The sequence below is a fragment of the Bidens hawaiensis genome, unplaced genomic scaffold (assembly GCF_021521415.1).
Source record: "Bidens hawaiensis isolate Kalapana, Puna unplaced genomic scaffold, B.hawaiensis_p1.1 tig00067765_1, whole genome shotgun sequence".
Classification (NCBI taxonomy): domain Eukaryota; kingdom Viridiplantae; phylum Streptophyta; class Magnoliopsida; order Asterales; family Asteraceae; genus Bidens; species Bidens hawaiensis.
Genome location: NW_027502012.1, coordinates 19,354 through 45,620, shown reverse-complemented (window position 1 = coordinate 45,620; position 26,267 = coordinate 19,354). Strand labels below are relative to the sequence as shown.

The following is a 26,267-nucleotide window of genomic DNA, read 5'->3' as shown; positions in this document are numbered from 1 at the left end:
GGGTTCGTCTTGTAAGCGAAATCTCGTCGGTTCGCCAAGATTTTGTCGAACCTTTGGTCGGGTTTGGGTTTTCTTTGAGCCCGACCCACGTTTCTTAGAACCCTCCATTCGATATGTTAAAAATGGTGTGTGTGGTAGAAGATTTTGAGTTGGATTTGAGTTGGATTTGTGTATGTTTTGAAGATATATTGTAGTTATTTATATAGGTAAAATATGTTTTTTTTTTATTTTCCCAACCCTCAACTCAACGATCATCTCCCACAACCCCCCCCCCCCCAACGGATATATTTCTTGGTATACACCAATCACCACGCGTGATGGCCATCACGCAGATGACCTCCATCACGCTTGATAGACGAGCGGCGGCGGTGTGCAAATGGCATCACGCGTGATGGAGCACCCATCACGCGGTGCCCCGGGTCACCTAAGGGCTAGAGGTGAACACTTGAAGCGGTTAACCGCGTCAAAACGAACCTATGACTTGAACTGAAACTGGCATGGTTTGGAACCTTATTATAGAAACCGGTTTGTAATTTTCTCAACTGAACCGAAAATCGGTCAAAAACCAATCATAAAGCGGTTTCAACTCGAAGCAAAACCGAACATGTTTGGAACTAGTATTATAGAAACAGGTTTTTAATTGTCTTTGCCAAACCTAAAACCGGACAAGACTGTCAAAAACGATCATAAAACCGTTTCAACCTGAACCAAATTGATCACAAACAAATTTTGACTTTTTGTTAGCAAACCAAATTGGTTTAGGGTTTGGAACTGTTTGTGTGCCGCTCTTTAGATTCAGAATAGAGGTGTACCAAAAACGGTAACAAGTTTCAATTCGAACCGTAGAGTTGAAATCGGTTAGAAACACAAACCGGTTTAGAAGTTAGAATAATACAAATCCGTTTCCATTGGACGATTATGAACCATAAACGGTTCTTTCGAATGGACTTCTACACACCTCTAGTCGAGGGTTAAAGTCAGCTGTTTAAGGAAAACACCCACCTATCCCAAACTATGAGCTTTTCCTCGTGTCCCTTATTCTTTTTCTCAACCCCTGATGTGGTGCATCGAGCTTTCGTGTCATGTTCAGGTTCATGTCAATATCGGTATACATAGAATTTTCAAGTAAGAGCCAGCACCGGTTAACTCACAAACACAACCCATTAAGCAACATAACTACAATAATTGAGTTAAAAGAAATTTTATATTTACATGCGGGTTATTTTTTTATATCCAAAACACAATTATTAACGACAACACCATTTGGAGTTTGGACCAATTTGAAAAGGAATGTAGAAAACTGAAAGTCTATGCCTCAGATCCATCGTAGAACCGATTATTATTATTATTATTATTCATTCTGTTCTATTCTATCCATAATTATAATATTTGAAACAGAAACAAAGCAGTACGACCAAATCGTAATGGATGTCGATCCAAAGCAGTACGACCAAATCGTAAGTTTCATTTTAAATATCAAAAATCAATCAATTGAATCAATTGCTAGTCAACGTTGCATCTTTCAACTATTATTTGCGATTAATTTTAGCCAATGATTGTTTTTTGTGTGGACGAATTTCTATTCTAGGGTTCATAATTACTCATAAATTAGTGACGTTTGCATAATCCATAAATCGAATACCTTCCGGTACCAATGAAATTAACCTACTACACGTACAAATAAATAGCTAGAGTAATTGTTATTAGTTTAGAGTTTGTTTTGAGCCAGAGTAATTAGTTAATTACGCTACAAAATATAAGGTAAGTAATAATATTTACTCCTAGTTTTTTGTATCATTGTTGTTAATTGGAGGATAGCGCTCGATATAGCGCCTTATAGCGAACACTATCTGATGTATTATAAAATCATAAACTAAGGGGCCGGTTCAAATTTTCGGTCCAAAACGGGAAAATTTACACTACGTATGCAAATTTTCGGACGAAAAAAGGGTCAATTTTCATTACCGCACTCGTCCCTGCTCAATAGTGTGATACATAGATAATTAGTTTTTTTTTTCAAAAAAGAAAATAATATCAAAAACCGAATTTTTAGGCATTATAATCGATTAAACAACACCAATCTCTCTTAACCAGTTCCATGGTAAAAACTAAATTTTGTCAATGAATCCCCTATTTTTTAAAAAAATTCTAATACCTTATCGCTAAACATCATATAGAGCCCGTTATTTTGTCTCTATAGCTACATAGCGTATAGGTAGGTTGTCGTTATATGATCTTTACTTTTCTCATTTTAAGAGTTGATTGTATTTGATTAACATGCAAGTATAATGTCTCGAAAATAAATTGGAAATTTAGTGATAGGTTGAATTTCGGTGCTAGTCTTATTTAAGTTTGCTGTTTTATTCATACTGTTAACTTCAGTTTTGGAAAACTAGTTACTTCTCTATTTATGTTTACCCTGAAAAGTTTAATTTTGTGTTTATGATATTCTTTTATGTACTTCTTACTTGAAAATCTCCAATTTTTCTTCTTATTTTCTTAACTTTAACTTTCACTAATGAAATGGGCAGAAAATTAATGACAATGATAGTCACAATATTATCTTAACATATCTCATACATGGTTGCTATAAAAACACGCTGGAATCACTTGTTGCTACTACCGGACTAAAAGTGTCCGCTACTCAGCTTGAGGACCTGGAGAAAAGAAAGCGTATGGTTTAATTATTCTTGAATCTTGAATCAAAATAAATTTTCAAAGAGGTCTGTATATGATGATGTATTTTGTTTTTGAGACTTTTTTTAACATAACATTTCAGGAATTTTAAACTTTGCATTAAAGGGTAAAGCATTGGAAGCTATTCATTTGGCAGAACAGATGTCACCCGGCCTTTTTGAAAATAATAAGGACTTGCATTTTGATCTATTAAGTCTTCATTTTGTTGAGCTTATCTGCTCAAAGAAATAGTGAGAACAAATTAACAATAATGTTATTGTTTAGTTTACCTTAACCTTTTATGTAATTATTTTACTAAGTTTACATATTTCATGGCAGCACAGAAGCTATTGAATTTGGTAAAGACGAGTTAACCCCTTTTGGGAAAGTTCAAAAATATGTTGAAAAGCTCCAGGTACGTTCTCTTTTCATGGAAGAAAGTCGTGTTTACATTTTTGTTAACAAATTGCTCGTTTTGTTCTTTATACTAAGTAAATTACATAAATCAATTATACTTTGTGTTCAATTTTTGTTAAAGTTTACGTCCTTTCCACTAATGGACGTTAGATCTGATTGTTAAATCCTGTCATATGCACTGCACATGAGGGTATTTTGGTCATTTTACCAAATTAAAAATGACCATAATACCCTAATGGACAGTGTACATTACTGGATTAAACCGAAAGATCTAACGTCCGTTAGTGGAAAGGACTTGAATTGTGACAAAATGTGAACATTAAGGACGATTTCTGTTATTTACTTAGTATAAAGAACAAAACTTGCAATTTGTTCAACTTTTATTTATATTAATTCTTTTTGAGTTTGGTTAATAAATGACTTAATGCTATACAGGATTTTATGGCCTTGCTAGCTTATGAGGAACCAGAAAAATCACCTGTGTTTCATCTACTTAGCTTGGAGTACCGACAGCATGTTGTAGATAAGTTGAACAGAGCAATTCTTGGTGTGTATATTTTATGATCTCTGCTTATACTTTTATGTCTTTATTTTTTAATTCTTGTGTGATTTATGTCACTTTCAGCACATGCACACATGCCAAGTTATTCAGAACTAGAGAGGATTGTGCAGCAAGCAACTGTAGTTAGACAATGCTTGAGTGAAGAACTTGGAAAGGTAAAAAAATTGAAACCTTTTTGCTTTTTTTTGGTTCATTTTTGACCCCTTCGAATGTTTTTTCAACAATGATAACCAATAAGAACGATATATAAGGTATTCATCATTATTGGTTTGTTTCGCTGTATGACTTACCTGTGTGCATTAAACCAAAATAACCGAACCGTAACCGAACCCAATAAAAACTGAGGGTTTGGTAAATTTTCGGTTTGGTCATGCTATTAACCAAAAACTGAACCGAGCTGCAAAAGAAAATTAATTTTATGCAATTTATAAGAAATCAGTAAATGGCGTAGCCCAAAATTTTAGGTCTAGATGTGTAATAATGTTTAAATCATCAATTAATTAAAGAAAATTTAGGCCCAAGTTCATTATTTTGGGCCTTCATTTTTCAGCCCTAAATTTCTAAGCCCAAATGGTAAAACTGAAAAAATGAAATCTATCCAATCCCATTGTGAATCTGAATGGTTTTCAAAACCCAAAAACAGAATTTTTGGTTTTTGTTTTGATTTGAACCCAAAGGCGACCTGTGCACAGCCACTGGTAATCTGGTATGTTAATTTAAGTTTAAAAAAAATAATTGTAATTCCATGTGGGTACTTTAAAACATTTAAGTTGAGTATAATTGCCTCCTAATCTCTTAGTACATATTTTAATGCAGGATGTACTATCACCATTCTCGTTAAAGGATTTCCTGAAGAGGAGTTAGATATGCTAATATGTGTTTGCAACACGAAAACAAGCAGGATTGGTATGTTGTATTAGTTGTAATTTACACTTTTTTTTAGTTGAGGAGTTCTATCTAATCTCCTAATCACTGAACCCGACTTGTCACATTACATGTATAAAAACTCTTGTAGTTTTCAACTTGTATGTGGGTTGAGGTTGGGTGGAAGAAAAGCATCGTTAATAGTTGAAATTCGTTTATATGATGTAAAGATACATTTGTACGAACAAACACATTTTTTTTTGTTTTTCCTTTTTCAATGATTTCTGATATAAATGTATTTGCTATCTAACTTTTCTACACTATAAAGTGGTTCAAGTGTCAATTGGCCGAAACTGGAAGAAGTAGTCTAAGATGAATGCCGGTACAATTTATGTTGAACTTGAGCTACTTGTTAGTTGTCACTAATCCTGCTTATCATCGAGATGTCCGTACAATCCTGCTTATCCTGTTTAAATCCTGCTGGACACATGGTTCTAGCTTGATCTATTGATTTGTTCACATGGCCTATAAAGTGAAAACTTGTAAACTGCTTGATAATTAACAATGGTTCTAGCTTGTTTGAAAAATCCATTCTAGTAGTGGTTGAACGCCTTTTGGTTTTTTGAAGTTGCAAAGGAGTCGGTTTGTCTTGAAACAACAGGAGAGGTTTGAAACCAATTTGGTGTTATAATAATATAGACAAAATGATGTCGAAAATAATTAGACTATGTGTTGTTTGGTTAGTTAAAGTGTCACGTAGATTGTGGGCCTTAACTACTCACCGGTGTTGTAAATTTCTTCATATTATAAAAATAAGAGTAATGTAGAGTATGAGATATGAATGCTCTTTGTTAATTGAACTGTTATGCAGAACAATTAATATATATATATATATATATATACTAGTAGAAACCCGCGCGATGCGGCGGCGACGATAATTTACAACATGGTACCACAATACTTCTGTTGGGGCGGGGCTGATGATACCAAGATTTTAAACGGGTCCAATATAGCAATTAAATATGAAGCAGATCAACATATATGAACTTTATGAAATGGGTCAACCTCATGCACTTTGTTATTTTTTTATATCAAAAGCTTATGTTTTACTAAATCTAATAACAATTCTATTACTTATTAATTTTAAGAAAGATTATAACTGTTAGTTTGCTTAAAAACAGGTTAAACAAATTTGAATGTGGGTTTTGAAGTACCTTGTGATATTAGCTGTCTAAGCAGCAAAATATACATGTTGTTACTGCACATGATAGTGATCTGACGCGTACTTCAAATGTCAAAATAGATGGTTTTTGTAGTAATGGGTTATTATTAAAGATAAATCAACAAAAATGTGCACCATTCAAACTAAAAACCTACAAGGAAACTGTAAAAGTCAAACCGAAAATATTGAAACTTACATGAATGTATGTATAAAAAAATGTACATATACAGTCTTTATTTACAAAAGAAATGTAATCTAATATAAGCACATCATTCCTAAAGAATCTCAATCCCCTACACATAATCTACCTATTTTTCCATTTGATTGCTTTTGACTTTAACTTAAGAAACCAAGAGGTTGTAGGAACATGCAGAGAATGAAACCAACTGTAGCAAATCAACTACTATAACATAAGCTGCTGCAGTAAGACCACCCCGCTTCTCGTTCACAATTACTACAACATACAAAAATAATAATTTAATACATGCAACAAGAGACACGGATGAAATACATATAGGTTGACAAGTAAATTTAAAGTGTATCATGAACAGAGAAGAGTTTGTTTATGTTCTTTTATTAAACAGAAAAACGTATACACAATTTTTTTTGTCGTTTAAGTAAATGAACAAACATGAAATCATGCTCCGTTCAGCATATATCATAGTTATAAAATCCAAATATTCTTTAAAAATGATATCCGCTCATGTGATTAAATAAATAGATTATTATCATCGATGTACAAAGATCCGGTACATAATTATCATATCATTTGGAAAGGCATTAATATGACCGGTGAAAATATAGGATAGGCAAATAAACGAAAGTATCAAATTCAATATAACTTAACCACACACATGCATAAAGGGGATGGAGAAAACTTACTGAAGATTACAAACGAAGTAAACAAACGCAAATGGTGGATCAGTTAACCTTCTGAACCTTTTTAAACCTCAAAATGGATTATCTGTCATGCCCATAAGTAAACCTGATTAACGCTAAATATATATAAACAAATCTACAAAAAACTAATAATTTTACTAAATTAAAAGAGAGACTAATCTTGAAGTTCCATGTAAGAAGCACTACTACAAATATTTAAAGCAGAAATAAGTAAAAAAAAATGTTTGTATGTTGCTAACAAGTAGAACCGGAAAAGAAATTACTGTAATAGCCTTGACAAATGTTCGGTTTTAATTTATTGGAAGTTTGGTTTCGGTTTCAGGTCGGTTTAGATATTTTCTGTTTTTGGTTTCGTTTTGATTTCAAATAAAAAGTTTTTGATTTTGATTCAGTATTAATTTATTCATGTTTTAGTTTCGTTTTGTTTCAGTTCAGTTTTATTATATTTAATTTTTGGTTTTGGGTCAGTTTAAATTTTTCAGTTTTTGGTTTCGCTTTGATTTTTAAGTTTTTTATATCGGTTCAAATTTTTAACCACCTGGTCACATTTAAAGTTCATTAGATTTTTATGTCGAAAAAAGTATGAAACAAAATGAGTGCTCATAAAGTCAAAGCAAACGTAATACTCACCATTATGTAAAAATCGCCTTCACGTCTCTTGTGGTGAGTTCCCTAACAGCCGGAAGTCCTACATCATTCAACACAAAAACAAAGAACAAACAATTAATTAGCTACATAATCAACTACATATTCTAAAACATGAAATACATTTATATTTCCTAAACAAAGGATGAGAATGGTCAAGACAGAGAACTTTTAGGACGATAAGTCCAGTTTTGAGAAACATTATATAATACTAAAAGTCGATTAATCACTTAAATATAAAGAAGATGAGCCGCATACAAAACTTTTACGACTAATGCATTTACGGTTGGAATGTTTTAAGTCCATCTAATTTAAAACAGATGATGTGTTCACATCTTGGTGACCACAGTTGTACTATTGAAAAACAAATCATGCCCGTCAAAAGTATCAAAGAAGGCGAAAACAAGCTAATAATAATGCACATAATCTGAAACTTAACTCTCTAAAGATTCCATTGAAAATGTTACCTTGAAGAGGGGGGGGGGGGGGGGGGGGAGGGGGGATCACTCAACCACTGCTAAACTTTACTATTCACTGTTGAAATCTAAAAAATTAATACAATTAGAATCCATTTCCATACATTACGCAGTAAATTATAAACAACAAGACTATTGTATACCTCGTCTTTCAAGCCGGGGGCAATGAATCAGCAATAGAAAGATAATCTGCAATATGAGTTAGTAAGAATTTCGTTAAGAATATTTTCTTAAATAACATGATTACATGTATGCATTTTCTTAAAAAAGAAGAATAATCAGAATAAATTAAGTGATAATATGTATTGTTTTTCTTAGTTAAATATATTTATAGTTTAACTAAACTTAGTATATAACAGATGGTGGAGTAAACGAGCCAGGCCGCTCATAAGCTACTTGAGATTGACTTGTTAAAACTCGAACCGAGCCGAGCTTAGACAGCCTCAAGCCTAAGATTAAGCTCGTTTAACTAACAAGCCCTAATTTGAGCCTAAGCTCCACTTATCGAGCTTAATCTAGCTCGCGAACCTAAAAAATCCTATTTTTTATATAAATTTATTTAAAATATTAAATCTATTTTTTTAATATTATTTAGTAATATACATTAAGAATATAATTATGATGCATATAAATTAACTAATAATATACAAATGAGTCGATCCCAAGACAAGCTCAGGCCTTAATTATAAAACTTGAAACAACCAAACTCGAGCATAAATGAGCCCGGGCTTGACTCGTTTACATCCCTAATTGTCGACACCTTTTCAGATTTTCAACACAAACAAAATATTAATTAAATGCATAACATGTCTATAAATATCCTAATGAAGCATGTACCTTGGGGTTTCTTTAGTCTTCAGCTTGCTCAGCCTTTATAACTTATCTCTGTCAGCATCTGTTCTCTCTTATGAAAACTATATGATGAATTTGAATCTTGAAATAATGAAATGTATAACATGAAACCTAATCAGAATTAAAAAAAAAAAAAAGGATACACATATGTGTTTCTAGGATGATAAGATAATATAAGAAAAGTAAAAAATACAAATCAAATTCAATGATAGTTAATATACATCAACCGATATAAACCAAATCACATAACAGGTGTAAATCAATATCATGATGGCTATTAATTTAACCAGACAAAATTGGCACACTATTATAATCGAACCAGTAACATACAAAACAGAAAAATATCTAACATCAACAAGTAAAATCTTTCGAAGGGATGTTGAATCTTAGACGCAGTAAGCAATTGCTAAACTTGATAACATTCAAAATTTAAAAACACAAGAATGGGGCCAAATAATACCTAACTCTTTTCATTTGCTTTAAAGGGTTGTACATCATGAAATAAAATTTGGATCTCTTAAAATTCAACAATTCAATTTTCTCTCTCTTATATACATTATATATAATAATATATATATATATATATGGGATATTTTGAGAACCATGTTGAGTTGTAAGAACTTTAAAAACTCAAATTTGGACCACACATTTAATTAAATGACATGAAATATGTGGCTGAGATTAAATGTAATTAAAAAATGAAGCAGGAGAGAAAGTAAGTATTTTTGATGATTACACAAGTTTAACTATTAGTTACACATGTGTAATAAGTCGATTCGGTGTGTAAAAAATACCGCAATTTTTTGTACATCACTTACGCTTACGTATTACACATGTGTAAAAAAATTCAAAAAAAAATTGTTACGTTGAGTTCTTTCGAGTTCTTAAAACTCAAAGCGGTTCTCAAAAGAAATCAATCATATATATATATATATATAGGATCAGGATCATGAGAGAACCTTTTTAAAATTGAGAACTATGAGAACCATTTTGAACCACAAAAAACCCAAAAATAAAAAAAATCATAAAATAAAAAAAACACAAAAATAAAAAAAGTATAAAAACAAAAATTCTTATTTTATCATCCCGGTTTCATAAAAAAAACTCGGTTTAGCTAAATTATATACACATATGTATAATATATACATATATGTATATTCACATGTTTTTTTGTATACATATGTATAATTTAAGATAAATGATGCTGTACATATGTGTATATTGCGTAACTAAAGATTATATAAAATTATACATATGTGTATAATACGACGTTTTTTTTATTTTTTTTATTTTTTTATTGAAACCGGAATGAAATATAAGAATTTTGGTTTTTTTACTTTTTTAAAACTTTTATTATTTTTTGTTTAATGATTTTTTTAAATATTTTTTAAATGTGTTTTTAGTGGTCCAAAATGGTTCTCAAAATTCTCAATTTGCAAATGGTTCTCTTAGGATCCTTACCCTATATATATATATATATATATATAGGGAGGATAATTTAAGAACTTTTTGAGTTGTAAGAACTTTAAGAACCAATTATAACCACACATTTAATTAATTGTGTCATACATATGTGGTTCTAATTAAATGACATTAAAAAATTAGAGTAGAAGAGACAAATAATATTATAAAATGTAAGAAGGGTATTTAGGTAAAATATTTAATACTTACCCTTTTTCAAATTTCAAGATTCTATATAAAAGTCAACAATATTTTTTCAAACTATATTTATTTATAATTTGACAAATAATATGTTAAATAATTATAAAATTCAATACAAAATTATTTTTATAAACAAAATAGCTAAAAGCTATTACAAACAAAAAAATTACCTAAAATTATTTCATTAACGTTTCTCTTTCTTTTAAATGATCATTTAAAATCAACACCTTACTCGCTAACCCGTCTCTTTATTTTTAAAACCGTTTTGGAAGATTTTGGACGATCCATTTTTTTCCTTCTTGTTATTTACACACATGTAGATAATTACATACATGGACAGAAGTGTTACCCAAACCACACAAGTTACTCAAATTACATAAATTACGAAAACTACTCAAGTTACGTAAATTACACAAATTACTACACAACACAAATAAATTACCCAAATTACATTTACACCAATTACACAAATTACCTAACCACGAAACACACAAATTACATAAATTACAAATTATATATACTACACAAGGTACATAAATTACACAACAAAAAATACACATTGTATATAATATACACATTCCAGAAATTATACAAGTTACATACACTACACAATACATAAGTTACATTAGACACACTAAAAATTACATCATTTATACAAGTGTTGCATACGGTACACATATTATATAATTATCAATTACATATACTACACATATTACATAAAATATACAAATTACTCAAATTTTAATTAAATTGAAAAAATGTTTTATTGTTCGTGATTAAATTCACAAACACCCACAAATTTTCATCCAATGAAATTTTAATTCAATTTATAATAAAACCAAATACATGTGTATCTAAAGAGAAAACTATTTAATACTTTAATATACCCATGATGAAGAAAATATATTTAAGAGTTTATATTAATGTTGTAGTAAATTGTAATATCAAATTACAAAACGTGAGATTACATGAATGTAATATTAGATCATGTATAATGAACATTAGTCATATTAACATGGTTATTGAAGAGGTAGGTCACAGCAGAGCCCGGTTGGACCCGCAAGACTCACCTTGAAAAGGGACGTCTGCGCAAGGACCAACTGGTTCCGCATGACCCACCATGCTCAGAGATGAAGACCTTACGCGCAGTACGCCAGCTGTTACCGCAGGGAAAGCCTCCCAATGGTGAAGTACCCCCGCCTGTCCCCGCAGCTGCGGATACAAGCCATCAGGGAAGGCTACCGGCACTAATAGCAAGGCTACACGCACAAGGCACTAACTCGATAATTCAGTGTCACCTGAAGGAATGAGCAAGGCGGGAATACTCCCGCCCAAATGAGCCAGTCCGTATGCTTCTGGAAGATCTTTTGTACTATACCTGCCAAGGTATGGACAAAATAGACAAGATCTGACCAAAGCAGCCCATGAACCAATCACAGGGTGACAGCTCACCGACAAACAGTACGAGGAGCATGCTCTAGTACTGTTTGTCACTATTAGCCGCTGCCTACTCACCAACCCTTGTCGTGGCACACACATAGCCTGCAGTTGGTGGAAAAGGAATAGTACACAGCCGGCCTGGTCACTATCAGCCGCTGCCTACCCACCAACCAGCATGGCACGTGCGTAGCCCATAGTTGGTAGAACAGGAATATTATACAGCTGGCTGTACCTGCTTGGAAACCTACCTTCGGCTATAAATACTCCAACACCTTGGAACGGTAGGATCATCTGGTATTTTACCTTTACTAGCTATTTTTCTCAATATACACTTATATTCAGAGCAATCTAGTCTGATTCTCACACCGGAGGGTGGTCACAAGGAGGAACCCCCCCCCCCTTCTCGGTGACGAGCTCACGGTGTCTGTTTTGCAGGTCATCTGAATAACATCCTTCTTTGCCGGACCTAACCCTCGTGGGAAACACCTATTTAACCCCCAGATTATCCGTAATCTGCCCGGGGTAGATTAGTGTTTCTTCATTGGCGCCATCCGTGCATAAAAGCTAGAACTAATTCTCAGTTTTTTCAAAATTTCTGAAGAAATGGTTAACGTTACTCCGGTCCCAAGGCCAGTAAGTGACCAGGAAACCCCGGTAACCACAACCCCAGCTACTGGGGGGAAAACCGGCGGTTATACAAATTTTACGAACACTACCCCGGTTACCCAAGCCGGGGCAAGTGCAGTAAACAATATTTCACTGGGGTTCACTGATGCCCAGTTGGAGAAACAGGCGAGGCTCCCTCGCCAAACATTCGATCAAGTTAAGGCGTGGGCCGAAGCACGTCAGAAAGAGTTCCAAGCTGAGTTGGATGAACGCTTGCGTTCACTCCAACAGGCTGACGAATTCGGAAATACTCGACAACAGCTCAACATGAACAGTGAGTGTGAGTACTCGGACAATGATCGGGAGGAATCCGACACCGACGCAAACCCTCACCACAGGGCGAAAGGGAAGCGTAAGGAAATGGACTTCCAACCAAGAAGGAATTTTGGAGAAACCTTCAAACCAAGGAACGCGGGAGGAAACCCACGTGACTTCTCCAAAACCTTTAGACCAACTGCCGCAAATGCGAGAAAGTCCAAGTTTGCAAGGGACATTGCGGAAGCAATCGCCCCGAGAAGTGCCAAACAGATGTCCAACATCGGTACTTATGATGGTCTATCCGACCCAGACGATCACTTGAACAAATTCATAGCGGGAGCAACCGTCAGTAACTGGACGGAACCCACATGGAGTTATATGTTCCAAATGACGCTGGTTGGAGCGGCCAGGGCGTGGTTTGATCGTTTACCGGTCCACCACATCTATGATTGGACGGACTTTCAACAAAAGTTCAGCCAACACTTCAGTCAACAGAGGAAATATACTGAAGAGCAGTGGACGATCCTTAACTGCGTGAGAGAGGAAGATGAATCTTCAGTTATCTTTCAAAAAAATTGCAAGTAAACTTATTTTGGATTGTATATTTGTAAACGGGATTACGTGTATGTAAATCATCACGATTAATTCTTTTATAAAAAGCTATCATTTATATATAATCATCATGAATTAAAATAAAATGTGATATCGAATTATAAATTAGCGAACTACAATCCAAAAACCGAAAATGCAACTAAACGAACAAAATCTGGTAAAGGGAAAAAACGAAATAACAAATTAAATTTTCTTTAAGTATATTTTTATGTGTAGGTATGTTTTATGTCCCTCGTTATGGTGTGAACGAGGGTTCATATGGAGTGCGGAGGCACGGGGCCCAAAATGAAAAGAGGCCCAAACCTCCGGCCATGTATGCTTTGATCTTTCTTATTAAAGTTTTGACCCTCTATTATGTTAGTTGAGTAGTGGCAGCCATGATTAAGAAGTAAAAAGAAGAAAAGGCATAGAAAAAAGATTTCTCACATGAAATTTTGATCTGTGTTAATTAGAGATTGTGTGAAGAAGATGATGCTTATAATAGGGGTAGTTTTGTAATTAGACATTTGAATAGGTAAAAGTCTATGTTAGGTCCGGAGTAAATTAGGGTGTGGTGTAATAAAGTATTTTTTTTAAGTCCCTTTAATAATAACACAAATAAATAATAATATTATTATAATTAATAGTTTACCGTAAAGCTTTTAGAACTTTATTTTTTTATTTGTTTTGTATGTTTTTGTTTATTTAATCAATCTAGAAATTTCTTTTTAATGTACATTCTTTTTAATCATATTATCGTCATATATCATATTATGGGAATAGTTAAATAGTTGTTTGATGTAATTGTATTACTTCATGATATTATAAATTTATTACTTTATTTGATTCTATCCTTTTAATATTTTAAGGGAGTCTATATTTAAGTCAAAGTCTACTAATATTTTAAAGTTTTAAAATGATATAATTTTATAGATGTTTTAAACATCAACCTTAAAAAGTTAGAATTAATTGTATTCGTATTGTGATTTTTGAAATATAATTGACGTGTTTATATTTTAAAGAGGAGGCCCAAAATTTTTTTTCGCACGAGGCCTAAATTTTTATTATCATTTTTTAAGACGGCCCTGCATGGGTATGAAATGTGAGCGCACGGTCTAGTGTTGTTGCTTATCTAGAATGTCATATAAGGTTGCTCATGACCGTATGATGTGTTGCATCAATGGCTAGAAATTTGATGAGATACATATCATGGGGAGCATCATACATTGTGGATAAAAGTTGATAATGAAATAAACCATCTCTCCTTTCACTTATTCCAATCAAATTTTTCGGATTTGAAACTTTTAGGACGTTTTTTCAAATCCAGTCCGCTATGAATTCGAGATATTTCAATCCAATTTGACTTTATCTGAATTCAGTTTAAACGTAATTTGCCTCTTTTACTGGGTAAGGATAAAGAGTATGGTTCATTTGGACAATTCCCTCTCATTTACCACGTCAGCTTTTTCCTTCATCATTCAACGGCCATGGGCGAAGCTTCTTTAGGGCCCGAGTGGCCCTGCCCTCCCTGTTTTTTAACACTATTGTAAATTAACCTTTTTCACCTGAAAATTTGTTCCGTACTGTAAATTTACCCGTTTTTTGCCCAAATTTTGAGCCCAACCCCCTCGTTTATGGTTTTAAAATACATTTTGAGTCCGGCCCCCGACGAACTCGTCCAAGCTTCGCCGTTGTCAACGGCATTCTTCATCTAGGGGCATTGGGCGTTCTCCTCATTCTTCATCGTTCTCCACCATTCCATTATTTAATAACCACGCAATTCTCCTCATTTCATGATTAAGATACTAAAATGGTATATAGAGGGATAAAGTTCAAATGAGGTCATTCTTAACTTTAGATGCCACGTAGGAATAAGCTGTATACAAGAGGTGGGCAAATAAACCCTAACCGAAACAGATCATAACCTGGTAAAAAAATCGGTTTCAACCTGAATCGAAACTGATCATAAACCGATTTTAACTTTCGTTGACCAAACCAAAACAGTTACCAATTTGTGAACCTCTACTGTATACTCACCGGCCTAAGCTTGATAATTATATCCTAGCAAACAAAGTAAAACCTTAATTATTTTTTAAATACCAATTAATCTTAACTCGACTTTTGTTATATTATTTGTCAACACGTAACAGCAAGTCTTTTATTATTGCATGCATGTAGGACCATAACACTTGTTATTAAACTTCTTATTTCATATTCAGTTCAAATAATATTTCATAACATATTATTATTATAATAACAATGACAGAACTAAATAACCATAACACACCACCGTTAACACTCAACGGCAAAATAACAATAATCACCGGCGGCGCAAGCGGCATCGGCGAAGCCACGGCTCGGCTCTTCGCCCGCCACGGTGCCACCGTCGTCATCGCCGACATCCAAGACGTCCAAGGCCGACTCGTAGCCGATTCCATCGGCTCAAGCCGATGCACTTACTTCCACTGCGACATCTCCGACGAACAACAAGTCATCTCCGCCGTCAACTTCACAGTCAAATCTCACGGCAGACTTGACGTCATCTTCTGCAACGCCGGTATCGTCAGCACGTCTAAACAAACCGTTCTCGATCTGGACTTGAACCAACTCGACGCGCTGTATAACGTCAACGCGCGTGGAACGGCCGCGTGCATGAAGCACGCGGCGCGTGCGATGGTGGAGAGGCGCGTGAGAGGGAGTATAATATGTACGGCGAGCGTGGCGGCGAGTAGAGGCGCGTGTGTGCGCACGGACTACGTGATGACGAAGCACGCGGTGTTAGGGTTGGTGCGGTCGGCGAGTAAGCAGCTTGGAGTGTACGGGATACGAGTGAACAGCGTGTCGCCGTCGGCGGTGGTGACGCCGTTGTCCCGGCGGTCGCCGGCGGCGGCGAAGAAGACGATGGAGTTGTATGAGGCGTTGTCGAGTTTGAAGGGGAAGGAATTGTGTGTGGAGGATGTAGCTGAAGCGGTGGTGTTCCTCGCCTCGGATGGTTCGGGGTTTATTACGGGGCATGATCTGGCAGTCGATGGTGGGTTGACGAAATTGCCGGATGTCGAGGATATGGTTATGTATAACTGTTGATGCTAAGGGTACTTACGTGCTCACGCGATGTTTTATTTTAGTTTAATAAATTAAAGATGTTACATTGTTACTTCCAAACTGGACGGACCAAATAATAAGACGGACAAGTAAAATTGATAAAGTGCGTAACGGGCTAAGGCCGAGCCAAGCAAGTTACGTGCAAGGCGACTTCAAGAATATTATGTTATTATTAGTGTGGAGTTTAATATAATGAGACCTGCAAGGCGACTTCCGGAATATTATATTATTGAGACCTAAGCATAAACGACATTGGTTAGTATTATTCGCAACAAATAGGGGCAGATCTAGAAACTTTTGTGACCGAAGGGCACAAATTAAGTCTGGTCAAAATAGGCCGGGTCAAAATAAATCAGGTTAAATGAGTTAGTCAAAATGCTTATTCACTTAAACGAATAAAACCGCGTGACATTGTTTTACTTTAGGGCCGATCAAACTATAAGGTTGTTAATATCAATTCAATTGGTTAGTTATGTGAACATTTTAATTTATTATGTGATGAGTGTTGCGGTGCCTTAGGAGACTTGTATAACAATTAACAGCATAGGAAACTTGGAATAACAGGCTAAATTATTATTGCTGCCAGCTGGGCTTACTTATGGTAATGGGCTTGTAGCTATGCATGAGTTGATGATATTGGGCTGTGTGTATTAAAAAGATGGGCTGTGTGTATTAAAAGGATTGATTTCTTTTGAGAACCGCTTTTAGTTTTAAGAACTCGAAAGAACTCAACGTAACAATTTTTTTTTTGAATTTTTTTACACATGTGTAATACGTAAGTGTAAGTGATTTACAAAAAATTACGGTATTTTTTTACACACTGAATCGACTTATTACACAAATGTAACTAACAGTTAAGCTTGTGTAATCATCAAAAATACTTACTCTCTCTCCTGCTTCATTTTTTAATTACATTTAATCTCAGTCACATATTTCATGTCATTTAATTAAATGTGTGGTCCAAATTTAAGTTCTTAAAGTTCTTACAACTCAACATGGTTCTCAAAATATTCATCCCCTATATATATATATATATATACATATTAAATAGGAGATCCAATTCTCCTCACAAAATTACTATTCAATTTACTATTCAATATTTTAATATTTTATTAGTTATAACCACTAAATCATTAACCACTAATTCCCTAATTTCATAAATACAAATGATGGTTTTTATTTATTTTATTTTACTTTTTGTTTAAACTAATTAAAATGTTTAACAAATTATATTTTTAAACACTAAATTTGGGCAAGTGTCGGCGTTACATGTTTTATTTGTCGGTTGGTTAAACGATTTTCTTAAACTTTGCTTAGTAATATTTTATAGTAATTTTGTGCAAGTATCAGGTTGCATGCTACATACTAAATTTGGGCAAGTATCAGCTTTACATGTATCGGTTTTACAATAACCGGAACTTTTTTCATGATTTAAAAATATCCAATCGTCGCATGGTTTTCGTTGCAACGTTTGATATCTCGCCTTAAAATATTTTTTTGGCTTACTAATTTATGTTTATGAATTTGTGTTGGTACCGTTGATACTAACCGAATTTGTGTTAGTTCACAACTGTAACGTGCATGTTTTTTTGGTTCTACATATGATATGATTTGTTGTATCTTGGTATTTACGGGTTTATTTCTTTTGTTTAATTTCGATGTCGAAACTTGATACAGACTAGCTTCGTATTGACTTGCAACGAGTTTATAATTTTACTTATGTTTTTTGTTCGATTTAATGGTCCCGTCGTAAAACGCGGGCCCCAAAATCCAGTTATATATTAAGTTGGCTGACTTTTAGGAAGCCAACTAATTTTGAGTGGAGATGCAATGGGAAGCCCGAAAGCTCATGAGAGTACGCATAAACCAGAAATAGAAAGTACACATTATAGTTAATATGCTTAACTTTACATCACTTGTGAAATATGTACATAAGTTGATAAAGTGTTACTATGTTCAGTTATACGATTGGTATGCATATGATCGTAATGATTGGTTTATAGTCTAAACCGAAAACGATAAATTAAAACAGTATTACACATGTGCTGCCAAAACTTGCATTAACCATTATGGCGTTGGTGCACGTTTGTGGGCATAGCCGTACGACGAGTTATTTTGGTCAACTAAAAACTAGAGTCAGGTCAAGAACAAAGAACAATGAACAGGAGATAACTTTGTTGCCTGCAAGGAATCTCTCATGCTTAACCTTGGCTTAACCTTGCCTCCCAGGATTACACTATGCTCTAATTGAGGATGAACCTCCAGCACTTATGTCACACAACTTAGTAACATTATACTTTTGATAATAATAAATAAAAGAATTTCGTTTACTTAAGAGTGTGTTATTATTTAGTTAAGCTAAATAAAAATAATAGAGTGTGGGGTTGGACAATAAAAGATGAAATAAGGGATGGTGATATACCTTAAGTCCATGGGCTTAGGGGTATTTAAACACCCTTAAACCTCCCTAAAACCCTCATTTCCTTCATCTAGCCCCCCTACACACTCAAAAACACACATAAACACTCTCCTACAACCCGGATTCAGATCTGGGCTAAAGAAAGGGAGATTTCATGATTTAAGCATCATCAAACAACAAGAAACTCGTCTAGATCATGTGTTAACTCTGATCCGAACCAACCGGATCCAAGAAAGGTACGTCCTTATTGTAAAGGTTAAGTTTTTGAGGTCGGTTTGCCATAGGATTTGATATTTGGGCAAATCGGGTTGTATAATGTAAGAAAAACATACTTTGTCAAACCCCAACCTACGGAAATGTCATGGCGTGAGCTGATTGTTCACAGCTCTCAAGGTACTATCATGCAATAATTTAAAAAGTGACAATATCTATTAAAATTTAATTAATTATTCAAATAAATCCAAACAACCAAGTACATAAAATTTAAAAATAATCCAAACAAGATAATTCAAAATTTCAAATTTAAAACTAAGTCTTGATTCATTCTTCTAACAATAATAACTCTAATTTCTTCACCAATCCTGATGTGAGTTCAAATGATAACTTGCATATGCGTATAAAATAAAATTGTTTTGTCAACACAAGGTTGAGTGAGTAAAACACTAGTTAGTTTAAATACAATATAATACAAAAGTGCAAAACTGTCCTTTGTAAGATAAACAAATAATGCCATTGAGCAATAAGGGTATCGGTAAAATCATAGCCTTGCGAAATGGGCTCTGGCTACTACGACGGTCGTATAATCATACTATTAATGTGATTATGATGGACCTCTCCGAATGCGATCAAATAAAGCAATTAAACATGTAGCAAGTTAGGCATTTGATTCATATGCACACAAGGATTAAACAGTTTGCAAGTGTGAATACTATATAATATGTAAATATACTATGATACGTACATGTCCCCAAAACATTGAAAATAAGTAAAAAGGGGAGTGAATACTCACCTTATCGATAAGCGGAGATTGGAATATCATAAGAAAAAGAAATACTACGAGTCACGCTCGCCGAAAATCAGCAAGAACAAATCCTAAGCAAGAGTGATACGGTTCTTGACGGTAAGCTTGTTGAGTTCACGATAATCGATGCACATGCGAAATGAACCATATTTCTTCTTGACAAACAAAACAGGTCTGCCCCAAAGAGAAGAACTCGGGCGAATAAAACCCTTGTCCGAGAGTTCTTGAAATTGGCTCGACAGTTCTTTCATTTCGGAGGGTGCAAGGCGGTACAGGGCTTTAGCTACATGGTTAGCTCCGGGTAAAAGGCCAATCTAGAATTCGACTTGGCGAACAGGAGGAAGTCCGGAGACATCATCGTGAAAGACATCGGGAAAATCACGCATAACCAGAATGTCAAATATCTTCTTCTCTTTACGCTTTTTCTCCATTACGAGGGCTACAAATGCAACATACTTTTTACGCAAATAACATTGAGCTTGAGAGCACGACATAAGATTAAGCTTAGATGTAGGCGTATCACCGAAAACGTTAAGAATGAGACCATTCTCGAGAGGTATACAGAGGAATTTCTCGAAACACACAAGTTCAACACGATTAAGAGTTAACCAATATCCCTACAATAATGTCGAAACTACCATTTGCGTAGGAATGAGGTCAATACGGAACTTAACTTATTAAGAGTTATGACGCAATCCCGAATTACCGAATGTGACATTTGTCAATTTTTCGTATTCGTATTTGTATTCGTTAAACCGACCCGTTTAGTCGTTACAATGTATTTGTTTTTATGAGATTTATTAAGTTATATCAAGTTCAATAATTTCAAGTTCCTTTATGTTCACTTTCTATTCTTATTGTTTAATTAACGAATCCCCGAACCTTAAAAGTCATATAAAATAATCAAGTTTCAAACTATTCGAGGATAAAATGTAAATAATCTAAAGATATTAAATATATAACAAGTTTTAATCTAGTTAAGTATATTTCTAAAGTTCAAGGTTTAAAGTGTAAATAAAGTTTAAAAACTAATTATAAAGGCATTCCAAGTTTAAGGGCCAAAAGTGTATATTACTTAAAATAATAATAATAACACAATGCCCAGCCCCCCTCCCTTTCCCCTTCGGTTTTCCGACCACAAGTCCGGTCGCCAGATTTCCGGCGCTGGCAACCCTTAAAATACCTCGTTTACACCTCGTTTTAGCTGTTAAGTCATCCCAATCGATATCTCCACTAATTATAAACATTATTTCTTGATTAATTCCATCAATTAACAATCAATTAACACCCATTAATCGCTCCACCAATCGGAAGATAATCAACACCCTATTAACTCGAATTAAACTCCAAGAGATGCAATTGAGGCTATAAATAGAACGATAATATTCTCCTAAACTTTTTTCGAACATAACATTTCACAAAACAAACTGTTTTAATCTTGAAATTGTCATTGTTTCCTCGGTTCCGGCCAAGTCCAGTTATTCGTGTTTCTGGTACCAAAATTAAGTAACTGATATATGAATTCGTATTAGTTTCAAGCGAATAACAAAACCCCTAACATAAATCAAGCAAACAATCAACGGATTAAACGAATTGAACATCTAGGGTTTAAAATAAGAAGATGAAGTTAAAAATTAGGTTATATTAATTAGTTTCCATCTTTTAAACACAAATCAGGGTTGGTCCAGTGGTTTAGTGTGTTTGCTGTGGTCATGAAGACCCGGGTTCGAACCCGGGTCACTGCAGATCGATTTTTTATTTTTTTACAAATCATTTTAATAGTTTTAATAAATCAAATATATGTTTATAAATCATTATAAAATAAATAAAATCATTATTAAGTTAAATACAAATTATTTTAGATTGTTTTAAATCTTTTACATCCAAAGACCAAACTTTTACAAACCCGAAACGTTTGTTAAAACTCATAATATATATATAAATATGCATATATATAATATAATATCGTTATAACTTTATTGAAACTAAACCGTCAAACGTTATACTAAAATATACAGGTAACGCTAAAATCCCGTAAGCATTATTATATTCAAATTTAATATTCAACTTATAAATAATATTATAATAATAAATATGTTAAATGTGCGAAAGTATATATACAAACATTAAAGAAATAAGATCCATAATACCGATATGCTATTTCCATTAATTAGTTAGTAATTCTCGTGTTTTTATTATTTTAGCTCGTGAGATTCGAACTTTGGTTTCATATAACGTGCTTCTCGTTTCGTTTCCTAGTTGTCAATCCAATTTCAAAGGTGAGTTTCTCACACCCCCATTTTTACTCTTTTATTATTTTGGGGGTAACATATGTATCCTACAAAACCCAATTGCTTATGATTTTGCTTACAAACTACAATTCATTACATGGACTTGTATGCTTACTTGTTACTTGCTCAATATTACTTGCTCATGGATTACTTCAATATAGTATGATCATAAGCCCCCTTTGCGCTCAAGACCTTGTTGTTATGAGTGTAAAAGGGCCACATTTTCCGAGTACGTTGGTGCACAATCCCAACTAGAAAGGACCTTATTTTCTTTTCACGAGTTTCCATGGAATTGTATAATTTTCATATATTATATAAAAACTATGTGAACTCACCAACTATTAAGTTAGTTGACATTATTTTATGCTTATTAGAGGATGAAACAAGACAAGACACTAGACATAGGATTATTAATAATAAAGTGTTTGACTTGTTTATTTCCTTGTAATTTTTTTTATTTGCAAAAGTACTTGTTATTTGAATCATCAATGAATTAATGATAATATTGCCACTTATAGCCGGGGTGTTACACCGAATCATTAATAATATAATTCCCATCGGCCACTTCTACGAAAAAAGGCTTAGATAACTTATCTCGAGGCTTATCAATAATCTACGCATAATCTAAAAAAAACTCTTATTGGTGCCCGTATCAAATAATACCGAAGCATAATGATTATCAATGAGAAACGTACCATTCACCACTTCACTAGAGATTTGAGCTTGATTCACATTCATCATAAAGGCACGACCATTAGATCCTTGAGGGGTTTAAGCACTTTGGTTCAATAGGGGAGCTTGAATAGTAAGGGCTTGATTTGATGCAGATGGAGGAGCCATAAGCTCAGGCACTGGAGGAGCATAGGGTTGCAGTGCATAAACTGGAGGAACTTGGGGTTGATAGGCTTGTACTTGGTAAGCTTGAGCAGTATAGTACGGTGCGGGGTACACTTGGGCTTTTAATGCGTAGGTGATATAGTGGGGTGCATGCATGACATGGGCTTGATGAGCATGGGCAAGCAAAGGGTAGGTGTTGCGGATATGGTTAGGGTCTCCACAATGGTAGAAAGTATTGGGAACACCGGGTTGAGCATGATTAGTAGCAGGTCTAGAAGTAGGTGGTGCAAATCGTGTTTGAACGGATTGCAAACCAAGTGGTGCGTGGAAAACGTTAGCAAGATGACCGTAACGGTTGCATTGCGTGCACAGTCGGCAAGGGGATTGAGCCGGTGATGACAGTTACATTTGGAACAAAGGGGATGAGGACCAGTGTAGGCTCTTTTGTTTGGAGCATTTGGGGTTAGGTGAAGGTTGGTTAACGTCATAGTTTTGGTGGTTAGCGTTACGTTTGTTGTTGTTGTGGTTCTTGTTGAAGTAGTTATTGTTGTTGTTGGCAGGTTTGGGTTCAGCTTTGGCATTGGTGGATGAGTCGGTTTTTGTCTTATCGGGAGTAGGCTTGGAATCCTTTCGGGACAAGGTTCCATCCCTAACATGACTGTAGGTTAGGGAAGCAACTAGGTGTAACATCCCGAAAATTCTAAGAATAATATTTTATATATTATTTAATTATGATGGGAAAGTTTACTTGAGTTAGTAGAGAAATAATAAAATAATAAAGATGGAAGGTTAAGTAGGCTAATTAGATGGTATCAAATATGGACAAAAAAGAAAGGATGAGCCTAAGGTCCATGGGCTTAAGGGAGGATAAATACCTCTTAAACCCTAATTCTTTCCACTTCCATCCATCTCTACACCATAGAATACACCTTAAAAAACACACACTTAAGCTAAACACTCTTTACACTACTATATTCAACGATCCGAGACTAACCGAAGGTAAGAAATGATTTATCTCAGCTGTACCAACATAGTAGAACCCGACACCGCAACCCGTGATGCCGTACGATCCATTTGAATCTAGATCTAGCTTTATTCGGGTGTTTAATCAACCAAAAACGTGCTTAAGGACCACCTTAGCTCAGATCTGGATACCCGAAGTTACCTAGGCCATAAACAATCAAACCCCGACCACCCACGGTGGTTAACGGCGGCTAACGGCGCCGAAGTCGAAGAAAAACCCCAAAAACGCGAATAAAGGAGCTGAATTGGACTTATACGGCGTATAAGTATATACGCCGTATAAGCAACGTATAAGTATACATGCATATATGATTGAGCGTATATGTATGACAGCACATGAGTATAAGGGGAGGCACATAACTTACACGACACATAAGTTCTTTATGGACTTATACGGCGTATAAGTTAAACGACACATAAGTCCATAAAGGACTTATGCGGGCGTGTAAGTCATACGCTGTCCAACTTATACGCTTGAAATGACTTATACGTGCTAACTTATACGCTGGTATGGATTTATACTTATACAGACCTAACTTATTTTCCAAAGTAAACGAAAGATAAATAGTGTATACATACGTAAACGATAGATATGGACTTATATGATGGTTAAGATAAGAATAAGTAAATAATTAATAATGAAAGGTAACATTTAAAATGAAGATTTGACTTGATTAAATAATTGAACTTCAGTTTTCTGATGAGGTTTTTAGTAAGGACTTATTAATGAAAATAAAATTTTTCCAAGCTGACATGGCAGCTTAACCCCAGCCAGGGACTCTGCCTCTTGGACCCCGCTAGGGGCTACCGCCCATAGAACCCCTCTTCCAGGTGTGCTTTTCCCGGACCCCGGTAGCTAGAAGTAGTTAATTGATACTATGATTAATACACAGTTAGCCATGCACAGCTTAGGAAGGGCATAACAATAAATTCAGAGAGGAATTGTTTACATGTGAGTTTCTAGCCCCATTTTGCTTGCTATGTTTTCGGGGCTGTGTGCATACTTGAGGTGATATTTAATACACTTACCTTAAGTGGTAAGTGTATTCCATATATGATTTATGTGATGTTATTTGAGGTTTTGAATGAAAGCTTGTCGGTACGTGAACGATCTTCGGATATTGCACGTATTGTTAGGAAATATAATCGTTAAAAGATGTGATTGTTTAATAAAGTATGTATGAATGATATAGCATGGTATGTATGAAATTGTATAAATGATAGTATGAAGAAATATATGAAGATTTGAAGGCATGAGGAGAGATTAGACCCTTAGAATATCTGAGAGGATAGGGACCAGACCCTCATAATATCTAAGAGGATAGGGACCAGACCCTTATAATATCTGAGAGGATAGGGACCATACCCTTATAATATCTAAGAATTTATAGGGAAGAAGGCTCTATAAAACGTATAGTATGTAAAGATAGAATAAATGTAACGTATGAAAGAAAGAAAGAAGATATATACTTATGTATGTACGAAAGAAAGATAAGCATGTTAAGTATACAATATGTATCTTTGGATGCGTATGTATAAGTATGTGAATGCATTGTAATTTACCTAATTAACTAGAACTCACTCAGTGTAGCTGATTTTTAGTATGCATGCAGATAATAGACTAAAGCAGCTAGCTTGAGGGAGACACATGGTAGGATCTGAAGAGGCTGGCATATGAAGAGTTGTCATGATGTTTTATATATTATTTTTTGTTTAAAAGACAAGTTATGAATGTTTGTAATGAATGGTCAACCTTATTTATTATTCCGTGAAAGTTTTATTAAACTCTGATATTTAGAACTGTGTTTATGAGTAAATCCAACGCCAAAGTAAGGTACCCGGGAACGCGGCCTTACACTAGGCCCATAGCCTCACCGACGGTTAAGGGGTCATGACTCACCACAACATTACGGAAAATATTTGGTAACCCGCGAATGTATTTTTGAATGCCACGGTTCTCGGGGGTTACAAGGTGAGGTACGATACGACTAAGTTCACGGAAACGGTTGGAATAGGTGGAGTTATCCCCACCAATTTTCTTGAGCTCCCAAAACTTAGCCTCAAGCCTTTGCAGTTCATGATCAGGGCAAAACTCTTTCTTCATAGCCTCCTTCAGATCCTCCCAAGGCATGGCTACAACCAAATAAGCTCATTCGTCAGCTTTCAAGGCATCCCACCAAGTGATAGCCCGGTCCTCGAAAACGCTCGAGGCGAACTTAGTCCGTTTGGCTTCCGGACATTCATAGCGTATGAACACATTCTGTTGGGTCTATACTTAGTTGGTTTGTACTTAGTCTATGCTTGTATGGTTTATATCTTGTATGCATATGTAAACCGAGATCG

At 34.7% G+C, this 26,267-nt stretch overlaps 1 protein-coding gene and 1 pseudogene across 1 annotated transcript; both read left to right on the top strand.

Annotated features, from left to right (window-relative positions):
• The first annotated feature begins 1,424 nt into the window (after positions 1-1,424).
• Positions 1,425-4,763, top strand: LOC143605048 (uncharacterized). The gene is made up of 7 exons (XM_077081308.1): positions 1,425-1,457; positions 2,532-2,673; positions 2,780-2,927; positions 3,016-3,091; positions 3,529-3,640; positions 3,719-3,810; positions 4,472-4,763. Exons 1-7 carry the CDS (start codon positions 1,425-1,427, stop codon positions 4,517-4,519), a joined length of 651 nt encoding a protein of 216 aa, XP_076937423.1. The 3' UTR covers positions 4,520-4,763.
• A 10,727-nt stretch (positions 4,764-15,490) lies between these two features.
• LOC143605046 ((-)-isopiperitenol/(-)-carveol dehydrogenase, mitochondrial pseudogene) lies at positions 15,491-16,315 on the top strand (annotated as a pseudogene).
• Positions 16,316-26,267: the final 9,952 nt, after the last annotated feature.

Bases quoted from the DNA above. Each gene is read 5' to 3' on its own strand.
- LOC143605048 (XM_077081308.1), top strand. From the start codon at position 1,425: ATGGATGTCGATCCAAAGCAGTACGACCAAATC. The intron at 3,092-3,528 runs GTACGTTCTCTT...AATGCTATACAG, and splicing joins AATATGTTGAAAAGCTCCAG to GATTTTATGGCCTTGCTAGC. The intron at 3,641-3,718 runs GTGTGTATATTT...TGTCACTTTCAG, and splicing joins GTTGAACAGAGCAATTCTTG to CACATGCACACATGCCAAGT.